Source organism: Mercurialis annua, linkage group LG7 (genome assembly GCF_937616625.2).
Source record: "Mercurialis annua linkage group LG7, ddMerAnnu1.2, whole genome shotgun sequence".
NCBI lineage: Eukaryota > Viridiplantae > Streptophyta > Magnoliopsida > Malpighiales > Euphorbiaceae > Mercurialis > Mercurialis annua.
This window is the reverse complement of record NC_065576.1, coordinates 44,656,144-44,672,521: the sequence shown is the minus strand read 5'-3', so window position 1 is coordinate 44,672,521 and position 16,378 is coordinate 44,656,144. Positions and strand designations below refer to the sequence as shown.

The 16,378-nt window shown below is 29.2% G+C and overlaps 1 protein-coding gene across 1 annotated transcript; it reads right to left on the bottom strand.

Annotated features, from left to right (window-relative positions):
• Positions 1-2,756: 2,756 nt before the first annotated feature.
• LOC126657407 (probable aspartic proteinase GIP2) lies at positions 2,757-4,599 on the bottom strand. The gene is made up of 2 exons (XM_050352085.1): positions 4,176-4,599; positions 2,757-3,781 (listed from the first exon to the last, which is right to left on the bottom strand). Exons 1-2 carry the CDS (start codon positions 4,548-4,550, stop codon positions 2,870-2,872), a joined length of 1,287 nt encoding a protein of 428 aa, XP_050208042.1. The 5' UTR covers positions 4,551-4,599; the 3' UTR covers positions 2,757-2,869.
• Between the last annotated feature and the right edge of the window lie 11,779 nt (positions 4,600-16,378).

The window sequence follows — 16,378 nt, the reverse complement described above, 5'->3', positions numbered from 1 at the left end:
AAAATCTTAATTCTTACTTACACTTTATGTCACAAACTTTCATTAAAGATTTAGGCTAGCGCACTTTTAAATTTTTAACTCTTAGATTAGTAATAAATATATTCACAAATTTTATATTAATTTAAATTTTTATCACGTGTATTTAAAGTTGTGTAATAATTCATCAAGTATTTCGTTTATAATTCTATAATTATTTTAAATTTAATGATATTAATTATAAAAAAATTGATTGTAACTAAACTTACATATTTAACATGGACGTTAAGTAATTACAATTTTATATAAAATAGAATTATAAATTTATTATTCATCAAAAAAAATTATAATTATTTATGATTAATCATATTTTTAATTATATTCTTTTTTGCTGCATCTGAACGCTACTAAAGTAGTTGACAGTCGTTGGAATTAGAGAGATGAACGTGGAGACAAATTTTCTTCGATAGTATTATGGGATGGTTGTGAGACGAAACTTCACTGCTTTGGACTGCTTATATTATCTTTATATTGATATCGTACTGTTCATTACATTCATGATCAGTGCATGTGCTGAAATATAACTATTATAAAGAAACGAACAAAGGATCATTTCAACCTCTGAATTTAGTTTGAAATATCAAAAAAATTAAGTTCGTGACAATAGATCAAATAAACTTATACCTTAACAAATCGTATCAAATATGCCTGAGAGAGTGGAAATATCACCTTAAATTATGCAAAACCGGATCAATTCATCTTTCCTTTTCTACTAGAAACCGCTCCATTTCGACCGCCGACGCCACACCCACCGAAAACTGGGTTTTTGATTTTTGTGTGCCTATAAGGCATTGAAATTTCCGGTTTAGTATTTCTTTGGAATTTAATTCCAAAAGAGTGTTTGGGCCCACGCGTTCCGCATTGTAGGAATGCGGAACACTTGGCGTTCCGCATTCCTACAATGCGGAACTTATTAATCAACTGATTAATTACTTAATCAGTTGATTAATTACTCCCCAATGATTGGGGAGTACTTTTGTCTCCCCAATTATTGATGTACCAATATTATTTACATACAAATTTAATCTAAAAATTATATATTCATTTCGCCTCAATAAAGTTTGATTACTTAAAAAAAATATACTATTGAGAAAATCGATTTGACATTTGTAAGATTTAAAAAATTAGTATAATAATATTAATAAAATATTGAAACAACCCAGTTTAATATGAGTTAAAAATATCATATTGCGTTTTAATTTTTTTTTATCAACACCATACAAATTTTTTAAATTTATAAATGTCAAGTCGATTTTTTTAATAATATACTTTTTTTAAGTGATCAAACTGTAGTGAGACGAAATGGATATAAATTTTTTAGATTAAATTTTGTATTTAGATAATATTGGTACACTATATTTGCTTTTTGTCATTTGTAGTAGATGTTGTATTTTTAATATATTATTTATTTTTAAAATCGTTGTTTAAATAAAATTAATATTATATTGTTTTTAAAATTATATCGTTTGTTAATATTAATTTAAAATCGTTTATTAATATTATATCATTTATTAAAATTGTAAAAGTGCCCAAATATTAAAGTTGCTTAATTAGCTGATTATTGATTTAATCAGCTAATTAATGCGTTCCGCATTGTAGGAATGCGGAACGCCACGTGTTTCACATTCCCACAATGCGGAACGCGTGGGCCCAGACACTCTTTTGGAATTAAATTCCAAAAAGGCACTAAACCGGAAATTTCAATGCTTTATAAGCACACAAAAATCAAAAACCCCCGGAAACTGCCGCTGACTCCGACACCAACTGCCAAATGTTTTTCACAATGGATATCACTGACCTGCCGCTACAAACCACCGCCGTTCGAAAAAGTTTCGGTAGCCACCACACCGGATGAGTCTGCTCCTCTTCATCAAGAAGGTCTGGGACTGCTTGTCCTCATCTGGATCTGCTTGTCCTCACTGATGGCTTTGTTCTCATCTTCTTCACCGACACCATATTTTTTTTCCAGCGGTGGTGGTTGGTAGCGGCGGGTCAGTGGTATCCGGTGGGTGGAGGGATAAAGTAAGATAAAAATCCTAAATTTGAATTTGTAAGTTATTTTTTTATTTTAATCTTCAAGTACTAATTTAAAGAATTTAAAAAATATTAAGCTTATCAATTTTTTTTATGGAGAGTGTGTTTCAAACGTGGGTTGAAAGTGTGGGCGCGGATGAGAGGGCTGAAACCGATCTATTTTTGTAAATTTGAACTTTTTTGATATTTTATGCTAAATTTTAAGGATGAAATGATCCTTTGTAAATTACTACGAGACATCCATATTTATCACAATTCACCCTTTAGTCACTTCTATTTAAAAATAAAATAATATGATCCCTCACTTTTATTCCGTCAACCGATCTCTGTCTATTTCTCAATAGCGTCAAAGGATTTAGGGATAAACTAATTTTTTAAAACAAAAGGATGAAATTACTGACATAAATAAAAGTGAGACCATATCATTTAAATTTTAAATAAGAAAGACTAAATTACAAATTATGATAAATATGACGTTTTGAATATAAAAATTCATTCATCAAAAATATATTATTAATAAAAATAAAATAAGACATTGGTTTTCTACAACGTTATGGGATGATGGATGTGATGATTTTTTTTTTTTGCCGGGGTGTGATGATAGTGATGCTAGATTCGTTACTTTGACTACACATTACGAAGTGATATGATGCATCATATTTTTATATTGATCTTACAATGCTGAATTAGCTGACAAAAGGAGACCATAATTTTTTACTCTCATTTTCACTCAAAACATCAAACGCATTCTAAAGATAAATAGTTAAAAAGCAAACAAAAAAGCTAACATCACACACACTCATTTCCAATTGAAGTTCGAGCAAGTTGTGTTATGGACAAGAAGATTAGAGCTAAACCATAACTTCGAAGAAGCCAGATCAAACTGCAGAAGATTATCCTCAAGCTGACGGCCACCAATAATAACATTACTCTCCGGTTTCATTCCACCGTCAACAAACCCCAAACACATCACATAGCTACTGATCTTCACCATTGAATTAGCTCCCCAAATCCTCCAATAAGTACTCCCAACGCTTTCCAACACAAGATCAATGAACGGAGCAACCGGTCCGTACTCATTTTTATCAACCGAACCCGACTGAAAACAAGCTCCGAACGGTGCAATCGGTGGTTCAACTTCGATCACCGATCCCATCTGCTTCTTAAAAGCTTTAACCACCTCCTTGTAAATGGAAGTATGCAAAATAGTGTACGGATGAACAGTGCTGAGTCTTGTCCCACCCTTGCCGTCTTGTATAGTCAGCAGAGTCCTGTTAAATCTAATTTCTTTTCCGCCAACTCTAATGGTTTTGAGCTGGATGAAATAGTCCGAAGACGCCTCGCCTTCGGAGGATACGCCTCCGACACTCGGAGGGTTACGGATGAGTGGAGTATACGTAAGAGAATCGCTTGGAATCGACGCGTAAGGTCCGTCGCCGAAATATAGGACTCCACTTGTATTCGTTAAGGAACTTAGACACATTGCGAATTTTCTTTGGAAGCCGAAATGAGAGGTAATGTAAGCCGGAAGTGACATATTGGTTCTGCCTAAGCCGGCTACTCCGAGTACGCCGTCGGCGAGATTCTCTAACATGATTCCGGAACCGCAGATAAAAGGAACGTTAGGGACGGGAACGTTTCCGCCGGGATTTTTTCCGTTGAAAGATCGGAGTGAGACAACATCTTGCCCCATATCACCACTAGTACTGAGCTGCAAAGACAGTCCGAAAATTTATTCAATTATTTTTGAAATAAAAAATATTTATATATTTATAAATTTAGCATTTTTGTTAAATATACCATTGTCAGTTTTAATTTGTCGTCTATTTTTTTGATTTTTGATAAATATTTTTGTTACATTTTGATCTAATATGACATAATATCATTTAGGTGGATACAAATAAATTTTACGTGATTTGTTAGATTTCGCATTATGTCGATCTAAATAAATAATGACATGTTTGAAAATTTAAAAGAGGTTAATAAAACCGGCAAGATCTAGAGATAGCAGTATTATTTATAAACTAAAAATATTAAAATAGTGGATAGATAAATTTATCTTATCTTTTTAAAATGACAAAAAACTATATATATTATTAACTCACCTGTGTTACTGGGTTGTAGGGGAATAGGCCACAGGTATTGTTATGGCAACCTGGTTTTGGAGTTGAGTAGCATTCAGTATGACAAGCAATAGATCCAGCGAGTCCGCAAAGAGCCGAGTCACAGCTGACAGGCTTATACGAAGAAGAAACATAGTTGTCGCAGTCAACCCACATGAACCTGCCGCTGAGATCTAGGGTTAGTTTTACAGGGACGAGAGGGGTTCTCTGGTTGATTTGGGTTACATATTGGTGAGTGCATTTGTCTTTGAAGACGGGCAGAACTAAAGCTTTTGATGGAACTGGTTTTGCAGCAGATGCAAAACTGAGGAAAATGAAAGAAGTAAAAATTAGTATAAAATAGTGTAAGGAAGCCATTAAAAGAGATTTTGAGGGAAGTAGAGAAGTAGTGAAGGCTTATATATAATACAACATTCTATTTATAGATGTACAATACATATATATTATTGCTTCTATATTATAGTACTAGTACGAAACCCTCGCGTTGCTTTAGGCAAAGCCGTTTTTTTTAAAGACAACTCAAACACTATAGTAATTATTTACGCAGTCTTCGAATATTAAAACACAAATGTTTTTGATATAATTATTATTATAATTAAAATTAAAGTTTGTAACATTCTGTTGAGACAATTGTTCAAACTAAATACTACTTTCAAAGGAGATTCATCACCAATATGTTGAAGAGATCGATACACTTCATAAGATGTTGCTGGAAGAAGCCGATTACAGTTAAAAAACTTAAAATTGCAAAGGAACTGGATTCAGAGTGTCTTTCTTGCTAATTCTAAAAATTTTAAAAGATGAAATTGCGCATTGTGGCCAGGCTATAACAATTCGGATATGGTTCTCGTTCCTTTATGTTTCTGAATTTTAAAGAAGTGATTCTGTACCAATCACTTGAAACTCATAAAGTGGTTTAGGCAAATAAAGTAGAATATGATAAACGTGTTAATTATATAGTAAAAAAAATAAATATATTATTAATCTTCACATTTATAATTCATAATTTGTAATTATTGCAAGACCTAATAAATATAGAACCAAAAATACAAAAAAAAACTTAAAAAGAAATAAAAAAAAATTGATGCTAGATTAAACATACTAATGAACAATAAAATAACATTTATTATAATTAAAACTAAAACCAAATTTATTTTAAATTGTTTCTAAAGACTATAAAATTTTTAGAAATAAATTGTGTAGTGGAAACAAATATTAAAATGAGTATATATAGTAAAAAAATAGAGTTGTTTTATTACCGTTATGTATCCATTAAATATTTTGAATTTTGTTAAATTTGTTAGATAAAAAAAGTATTGAAGTTAGTTAAATAAAAGTCACAACATTACTTATTAAATTATCTATATTATCTTAATGAAAATTATTAAAATGACCTAAGTTCATAATTAAAATGATCAGTGATTTACTATTGTATGAAAAATACAAATGGTATTTTTTTCAAAGTTTAAAAAATAATGTCATATACAGTAATTGATTTTATAAAATTATACTATTTTAGTGTACCATTTGTACCCAACTGATATTTAGTGATGAAAATAATATAGAGTATAATCCTTTATATATAAATTACTATAAATTTTTTGATTAGTAAACATAAGTGGGTTTCTTAATTATAAATAAATAAAAATATATGACCAACAATATAAAGGAAGTTGTTTTGGGCAAGAAAACGATTGCCATTTTCTAATATTTATATGGAAAGCCGCTTATACAAAAATTCAAATTTAATAACTATATTTTTCAAAAATAAAAATTAGAGGAGTTTTTGAAAGAAAAAAAAAAGGCGGTGACCAATTTTATACAAATTCAAACCTAATAATCAATCTTATTTTATAAAACATTACATTAAAAGAATATTTCTATAATAAAAGCAAAGAAAGGTAATAGGTTGTATTGTTTTTTTTAATACCACCTATTATAAGAATTAATTATATTTAAAAGACATTACATGAATATAGTTTTAAAAAAATTGATTTTTAAATATATTCCATTTTAAAATGTTATATAATAATTTATTATTTATATTTAATATCTCTAATTTAATACAAAATTTGATATATAGTTATCATGTAATCATAAAATAATTTTAATTTTTATATTTAAAATGACCCTCCAAATACTAAATTATGTATCATAGTAATTGTTATTTTAGAAGGTTTTGAACAAATATAACAACGCAATATAACATAAATGAGATTTTAACATTAATCAAACAATTAGAAAAATAATTATAACTAAATTTAATTTCAACTTTTTTATGTATATTGTATAATTTTATATCGATAAATTAAATGATTAATACTTTAATTTAACAAAAACAATTTTCCAACATAAACAAAAATGTTTTAATCTTAAATTAAATTTAAATTTGAAAATACTATAATTATCATTAGTTTATATATTAGTACTAACATTCATTACTAAGAGGTTATTTACATTGGCAAAATTAATTAATTTAGTGGCAGTTTTGTAAATAGAAAAGCAAAGGTAATGATTATGTAAAGACAAAATTGTAAAAAAATGGTAAATATACATTGGTTTTTTGGAAATTAAACATAGAAGATATGGGCATTTATATGAGACATGCTTGGAAATTACTAAAATGGACAACACAAATATGAAGAAGAAGGACAAATAGAAGGACATAATAGAGAAGTGAAATTACTGTACAATGTACAGTGTTTTTCGCTTCAACTTTATATGTTTTATATAGATTAAATTAAAGGGATAAAATATTGTTTTATTGTGTTGTTCCTGCCCATTAGATCTTTACCGTAAATGAAAAAGTGGACCTAAAGTTCGAACTTCAATGCACAATATGTGCAAGTGGATATATTAACTCCTTTTATATAATCTGCGAGTGGATATATATTAACTCTTTTTATACAATATTGTTGCACACAATAAAATAATGAATAAACGGTCGACGCGCCTCCCTGAATTTGTGATAAAAGATCATTTAACCAATTTTTAACTTGTTTGAACAACTAACCCCAAAACTCTTTATTTTTAGGTCAGATAATTTTATAATTTATTTTTTTTATTATAAAAAATAAGTTTAGGATAATTTTATCGCAGCAATTAGAAAACTTTTTAATTTCTATTTCGCATTACTCACTTCCGATTTGTATTTTACGTGTTTTTAAAATACAATTATGAGGTTAGTTGACCCAAAAATGAAGAGTTTTGGAGTTAGTTGCTCAAACAAGTTAAAATTGGGTTAAATGATCCTGTGTCACAAGTTCAGGGAGTGCGTTTACCCTTTATTCATAAAATAATCTAATATATTTACGAACAAAAAGATTATTTTTATAATAGTTAAAAATTATTTCAATGTTTTGTAATCCAATTTTTTAACCCAACTTTTTTAACCAACATTACGTAATAAGATTTCATTTGTTCAATTTCCGTTTAGAAATATATATCACAAAAAACAAAATTTAATCAGTTCACTCTTTTAAAACCGCGTTAGACGGTATAAAAAAATGGATTAAGAGTGTTGAATTAAGTAACAGGCTATTCATCAGATATGACTCCAACTTTGGGCCTCTATCACTAAACCTCTTCAACTTTAAAATTCGCCGCTAATTTCTCTAAATTTTACCTAATGATCAATTGAATCTCTTTTGCCGTAAATTGACAAAAAATCTCTAAAATCAATAAGAAAAATAAAATCAAACTAACCTATGGTAAGTTCACCCATCCAACCAATCAAATTTAAAATAGCTCATCCAACCAGACCAAATCTAAAATCACTCATTTAAACAAATAAAACCTAAAACACTAATTTATCCAACTAAATCAAACTACGCAATTGGAAACCGCCACCCATCGCCGCCACCTTTTTCCAATCACACCCACCAGCCATCGCTGAAAAATAATCCGTTAAAAATTTATATAAATAATTTTAATTTTGTTTTTACATTTTAAATAATTAAAATAATTATTTATTTTTCAAAAATACTATTTTTAACCGGAGAAGACAAACGGGGCCCGTTCACCTTCTCCAATGAACAAACTCACCTTTTTTGGCTACCGCCACATGTAAATAAAAAATCCGGTTCGATTTAAGAATGGCTGAAAAAGAAACGGAACGATAGTTAAAAATTTGATTATAACTGACAGAAGATGTATATGTTCGATATTTTTTTGTGATTAAGCCTTCTTATTTAGCACAATATATCGAGTTATTATTTTATGTATAATATTACTTCATAACAAGTCAACAAATATATGTGATATTATAATATTCAATTATTTTTTTATTTTTTATTTAAATATTATAAAATCATAAACGTTTTATTAGTTTGTTCATGAATAAAATGATCCATTAGACAGAATAATATTTTTATGATTTGAAGCAATAATCTTCTTATACAATAATGAAATAAAATAACAATATAATAATTATAAAAATTTCATATTTACTATCTATTTTAAACAGTAAATATGATATAGTAAAATTGGGTTGATATATATGCTGCTCTAATTTAACATAAAATTGCTAAAAAATATTGTATATTTGTAATTAGAAGTAAGATTGACAAGCAGGTGTCTCTCTCTCTCTCTAAAACTCTTGCTCTTCCTTCTCTCTAAAAAAATCTTCTTCTCATCTTCATCCTTTAAAGGGTGGGAGGAGATGATTATTCGGTTTCGATCGAAACTCACTTCCTCTCCGCCCATAAATACTAAATAATTTCTAAATCTACTTTTTATTTCAATAAAAGTTCTTCGCTAAATAGTTTTTCCGAGATGGATCTTATCGTTCTTTGATTGAAATTTTATGTTTTTGTGTTTTTTTTATGATTGTCTTCTTAGATCTATCAAGAATCTATAACGGTTATTCGAGCTTTATAGTCAATTTCTTGTAGATCTAAGATCTTGAAAGGTTATCTATCTAACTTCGTAGAATTTCATTGACAAGATGATCGGAAATACTAAATTTTAACGGATCTAGCGGTTTGAAGGTGTAATCGGAAGTGTTTCATAATCAAGACCCTCGCACACAACGGGACTTTGTTCATCGTTTGTGGCCGAAATTGGCAACCTTAGCGAGATCCACGGCTTGAGTCTTCTCATTTTCGATTAATTTTGCTTGATTCCTTTGTTGTTTATTAAATTTTTGATAAAAGTAGAGTGGAAAGATCATATTGTTAAAGTTTATCATATGACTTTCTTGATTGTACTTTGATCTTGTTTTAATGGATTCTAATTGTTAAAAAAGAAAAAATAGAAGTAAGATTTGAATTGAAAAGAATAAAAAAACTTAAAAAATATAGTAAAAGTATAAAATAGCGACCAAGGCGGACATTTGTTTTCTATAGCGTTATGGCGTGACGATAGTGATGCTAGATTCGTTACTTTTGACTACACCTTACGAAAGGGATGCATCATATTTTTATATTTTCTGATATAGTGATATCATATCGATCATATGCATATTGTTCATCGTAAATGTGACCTAATGCATGTGCTAAAATAGCTGTCGAAAAGAGACCATGGATTTTATTATCATTTTTGCTAACATCAAACTTATTTTGATCAAGATAAATAAAACAAACAAAAAAGCCAATTCAGACCATCGTTTTATCATTTTTAAGCTCATAAATATTAGGCCTAATCACTCAAAAACCCCCGACCTTTAATGTTTTTTTCAATTCTACCCTGACGTTGCAAATTTGTCAATTTTACCCACTTTTGAATTTTCCGTTTTCAATTGTACCCCAATTTTTTAACTTTTATTAATTTTTTTACTTAAATGATGAAATCATTCAATTAACTAAGTATAAAGATGAAATTAAATTCTTTTGTATTCAAAAAAGTACAAATAAGTCCTTTATTTTTAAAAACTAATTAAAAACCATAATCAAATTAACACTAATTTAAATTCCTAATTAATTTAACAAAATTTAAATAAATTTTAAAAACATGTAATTAATATATATTAGACGTGGAGAATGTTTTTAAATTTTTTTCAAATAAAAAAGGCATTAATTTAATATTTTAGGGTACAATTGAAACACAAAAATGCAAAATAGGGTAAAATTGACAAATTTACAACGTCAGGGTATGATTGAAAAGGGGCTAAAAGGTCGGGGTTTTTTAAGGTATTAGGCCTAAATATTAATATTATCATCAATTGAAGTTGGAGCAACTTGTGCTCTGGACAAGAGCGGTTCTTTGGTTGATTTGGGTTTTGGTTTGAAAACTAAAAAACCCAAATTAACCGTATTTTAATATAAAATATATTTTAGAAATAATATATATATTTATACTTATATTTATACGTTTTTTTTGTCTTTATATCTTAACTATTATTGGTATATGAGTTAATAATCGTTAGTTAGACCATTGTTCGGTTAGTTCGGTTTGGAAAATTTTCAAATCAAAACCCGAAAAACCAAAAAAATTCCAACGGAACCGAACAATGGTCACCCCTAATTGAAATGGTCAAGCGAGTTCCATGTGTGTGTCTATATATATATTAAGATTATTGTTGATGTAGAAGAATATTTATCCGAGAATACACAATTAACTTTAATTATTCACACTTAAATCCTAATTAATTCTAATTAAATTTTTAGGAATCTTTTTGAACATTTTTCAAAACAATTGATTTTTTTTTCTTTTTCTTCAACAGATTGGCCGAAAAATTTTCCGGTCAACCTGTTGAAGAAGAACAGACCACCCGGCGCAAGAACGGACCTGCCGGCAGGTCTGTTCTTATTCTACAATAACAGCCCCGCCGGTGGGTCTGTTCTAAACAGACCCGCCGCCGGGTCTGTTTGCTGCATCTGGGTTCACCGGCGAACCCATGTGCGTTTCCATCTGGGTTCCGTCGAACCCAGATGCGTTTCCATATGGGTTCGACGACGAACTCAGATGCGTTTCCATCTGGGTCGACGGCGAACTCAGATGCGTTTCCATCTGGGTTCGCGAACCCACTGGGTTCGCCTGAGGCGAACCCAGGCAAACCCATGGAGGAGGAGCTGCTCCTCTAAAAAAATAATTTTTTTATTAAAATTAAAATATAGGACTAAAAAAACATTTGATTTTTTTTGTAAAATATACAAAATGGTTTTCTTTATTTTTAATTAACATTAATTCGATTTATAAAATTTTAAAATAAAAAGGATTCGTTTGTTTTTTTTTAATTATTATTAGGTATTAATTTAGAATGAGTTAAAAAAATTCGGATCTTTTTAAACTTTTTGCTATTAAGAACCACCTAGTGAAAAGAAACCACTATCAAAAACCGGAGAGTGTATTTCACTATCTTAGGTGAGAGGGGGGAGGGGGGTATTTGTACCAAATTTAACAAATTCAGGGTAAATGTGATCCTGTTTTGCTAATTTGGACGTTTTTGATACTTTATGCCAACTTCATGGGGTAAAGTGATCCTTTGTTCAAATATATGATGACTCATTTAAAAATTTATTAGATTGAAATTTTATGACGTTAAAAAATTTAAAAATCCAACCGAAACAAACCGTAGTTTTAATTCAGTTCGGTTTTTATTAATTTGGTTCAATTTTAGTTTTCAGATTTATAAAGTTTGTTTAACTTGGTTTGGTTTAGTTTTGGCTATGAAATTTTTGAATTAATCGAACCGACCGAAATAACCGAATTATATATATTTGTAGTGTTATTTTTGTAATTTGTTTTTTAAAAGTTAAAGTAATTTTGTAGTTTTTTTAGGATTTAATTATTAAAGCCTATAAAACTGTGCATTAATTATAAATTAATATTAAAATTGTTATTATCTATTATTTATTTTATTTTTTAATAATTAATTTTAATAAAACTCGGTTATTTCGGTCAACCAAAATAATCGACCGAACCGAAATATTATTTTGATTCGGTTTCGGTTCAATTTCGTTATAATTCGGTTAGATTTTGATTTTAGAAATTTCTAACATTTCAGATTTGGTTAATTTGGTTTCAGTTCGGTTCGATAGCCGAACCTTGATGCACAACCCTACTCGAGGATAGGGATGGCAATTAAACGGGATGGAAATGGGTAGTCTTCATCCCCATCCGAACTTCTATGGTATTTTTTTATTTTCGTCCCTGTTTAATTGATGGAGATGAATATCTATCTTGTCACGACCCAATTTCATGGATCGCAACCGGCGCTAGGGTATGGGTATGGTTGTACCAAAATCCGTAACAAGCCTTGCGGATAAAAATCAAACATACAAAGTAATATAACAACTTAAATATAATTAGGCTTAATGGCAAAAAAAACCCAAACCTTTACGACTTTTTGCAATTATATCCAAACCTTTTAATTTTTGCAATAATATCCAAATTGTATTATTTTGTTGCAATAATATCCAAATTGCACTATTTATGTGAATTTTTTTTTTTTGAGTTTTTTGCCATTTTTTAGGACTTTTACTATATTATTATACATCAAAACATAATAATAACCTAATATCTTAATTAAAAACAATAAGTTTAGCCATTAATTTGACTATTATTACTACAAAAAATGCAATTTGGATATTATTGCAACAAAAAAATGCAATTTGGATATTATTACAAAAATTAAAAGGTTTGGATATAATTGCAAGAAGTTGCAAAGGTTTGGGTTTTTTTACCATTAGGCCATATAATTACTTACATAAAATAATAAATAAACAGAGTTAAACAAATAAGTATGCTAAAGCATAAATAAAGCCAGTCAGACCAATCCGACAAACATCTAATATAGTATGGACTTCTAGTTTACTACTGCGGTCTAAGAATAAAAATCAGTTTGACAATTTATTTAAAATAAAATAAACCTCCGAAGAATAAAAGGATCGGAGTGGACCAGCTTTTAAATTGTAAACCTGGAAAATTTGGGAAAACAACAGGGTTAGATATACTGAGATGAGTTCGCAGTACTATTTACATTTATTAAGTTTAAAACCCTTAAATCAAAACCTTTTATACTAATATAATATGATTATGGAATACCAGTATTGAAATGATCCCAGCGTAAGTATGACATAGCATACTGAAAAACCCAAAGCGGACGGGAACAAATCCTCGTCAAATTACCAGCGTAAGCGAGACCTTAGTCTGCTGATCTCAGAGTACTTACCGATGCACACAGTCTCGATACAAGCCTATCGAGTAGCTCTTTTCAATCCAGATCCATAATCGCTTAAAACAATTCGAAAACATTCATAATACTAAAATAAATTGCGGTACTTAATAAAGCGGTAAATAGCACTACAAACTCACTGCTTGCTTAACCACGCGAAACTTCGGCAAACAGCTAACCCTGCTTCGACTCCGGAGCGCGAGTAGTCGAAGAGTCTAAAAATAAATCATACGTTAAAATCGCTCCAACCCCTAACTCTAAGAATACTAGACACCACGTAAGACTAGCACAAATAATAAGTCAGATAGAATCACAGAGAAATACAATCTCACTTAAATTATAATGCCGTAAATAAATCAAGCCTATTGAGTTCATATTTAAAATTCATCTGAAATATTAATTAAATAATATTTAATTAATAAATAAAATCCTTTCCTCAAATAGTGAGGTAGCCGAGTTTCTTAAAACTATCAAGCTAATCTCACATGTCGGGCGACCCAAGTCTAACCCGACCCAACCATAAAACCAGAGTTATAAACCACAATTTATAATTTAATTATTTAATAAAATAGTAATCCATATTAAAATAGAACTCAATAGCTTGAAACCCAAGTAATTAAATATTACCGACAAAATATCTCAAATAATTAAACAACAAAATAAAGCTAAAATTTAACTTTAATCCCAAAGACATTCTAGACCAAATATCTTAAATTATCGATTAAATAATAACCAATAATAATTATTAATTTAATTTTTAAATGTTCAAATATTATTTTTAGGCTTTAAAAATAATATACTAATCTGACAAACTTTCAAATTAAATAAAATCCCCAATTTCTCATTTAATATAGTCAATTATAAAATCATATATATAATCCATAATAAGTTTAATATTAATTTAAATTTAAAATATTAATGCCTAAAGAAAGTTTCAAATTATAAATAATATTATTATTTAAATTGCTAATTAATAAGTCGAAATCAATTTCGCAAATTGAAATAAAAAATCAATTAAAACAGTTAAAAGATAAGTTTAGGAACCAATAGATTTAAGACACAAAAACTCAATGACCAAAACTGATCATTAGCCAAAAAGAATGCAAAACAGCCAATTAATTTATATAGTTTTATATTATGTCGAAATTTTTAAATTTCGAAATTTTTATTTTGAGGTTTTATCCGAAACTTTTAACTCTACATTTAGAGATGTACTTTGATATATTAATTTTTAATATATTTACCTTCTAAACTTCATTTGTTTCGTTTAAAACCGATTATTAAAATTTAAATTCTCAAATTTAAATTTTAAATTTCTATAATTACGACCTACTTTCTCGGACACCTATAAATTAATTTTACACTTAAATAATATGTAAGTAATTGAGTTTAATTGAATATTTGATTGTTAAGTTAAAAAAAGTTTATAAGATAGATTGTATAATTTAAAGAAATGAAGGATACAGAAAATTATTAACCATATTCCATATTTATAATAAAAACAAAACTAAGAAGGAACTAATAAACTATTAATTTAAGCTAGGGATGAAATCATATATTTTACCAAGCCATTTAACATACAATCCGCATTCTTCAAATGCGGATTGCTGTTAATATCAATCCCCATTTCAAGAGTGCGGATTGCCCACCCAATCCGCATTTTTAAAATTTAAATGGAGCCGAGTCCTACACTAATGACGGATACCGAATCCTACATTAATTATAATGGAGCCGAGTCACAGGAGATCCATTCTCAGGTGATACCGGACTCCTAATAAGAGACCTGAATATATGAGGAAGACGGCCGAATCCATAGGATTCGCCGATGTATCATTCAACAAGACAAGAACCGAATCCCTTAGGATCCGCCCAAAGCGCGTCAATCCTGGGATACGGACAGATCGCCAGATCTACTGTGATATCTCGAAGTATCTTCCTATTTGGACACAATCTCCATTTCAAGAGTGCGGATTGCTGTTAATATCAATCCCCATTTCAAGAGTGCGGATTGCCGCATTTTTAAAACAGACACAAAATTGGAATTTTTTATGTTTCGTAGGAACTAATCCGTCAAAAACCCACCAAATAAAAATAAATGGTTTGGATGGGACGTCATTGTTTTCCAAGTCAAAAATTATGGACTTGGACTACAATGGCCAATGACACAATATGGGCTTAAATTCAAAATAAACATCTAGACCATTTTCCAGTACAAAATTCAAAATAAGACTAGCTCATGATAAAAAAAATGTTGGGTAATATAACGTCTTGGTAGAGTTTTAGTTTTTAATTGTTAGGGGGAGATTTAGAAAGTATACTTAGAAGAATCTAAAGTATTCGATGTTTCTTTAGTCAAATTAGTCATGCAATTTTATGGGTCTCTGTTTGGTACATTAAGTGCTGGCTTGAATTTTTATTTGATGAATGAGTTTCAGTCACATTATCAACGTTGCATTATGTTTTAAAAAAGTCGAATCTTATAAAAACTATATGTGACAGCCAGGTAGATGGCACAATTTTTTTAGAAATTTGGTTTATTTACAATATATTTGTCAGGCTATATCCAATCATGACACAATGGGAAATAGTTTGAATTCAAAACGACTAACCTTTATTTATTCTCCGGAATTGTAATTCCTCTGTCCCAAATTGATAGGCAGTTTAGGATAAACACAAATATTAAAAAATTTAGCAAATTTATGTAAAATGAGTAATTTCATAAAAACATACCACACTTACCCTTATTTAATGTAGTGTTGACTTTGCCTTTTAATGGTGTTTGCTCTTTTTTTAATGTAATATAATATAGTTAATGAAGGTATTCATGTCATTAAATCATTTTAGTAATAAATGACTGCCTATAATTTGGGACAAAAAAATTGAAATAGTGCCTATCAATTTGGGACGGAGGGAGTAGTTTTTAAACTCACCTCCGAAGAAGTCAGGAGTCACAACGATTTTTAATGGACTCAAGATAGACATGTTTGATTTTGCATTAAGATAAAACAATTAGTAGGTCTTTAAAATTTACGTCTTTTGATTAACTGGTCATAAACTAAATTTTATCTCT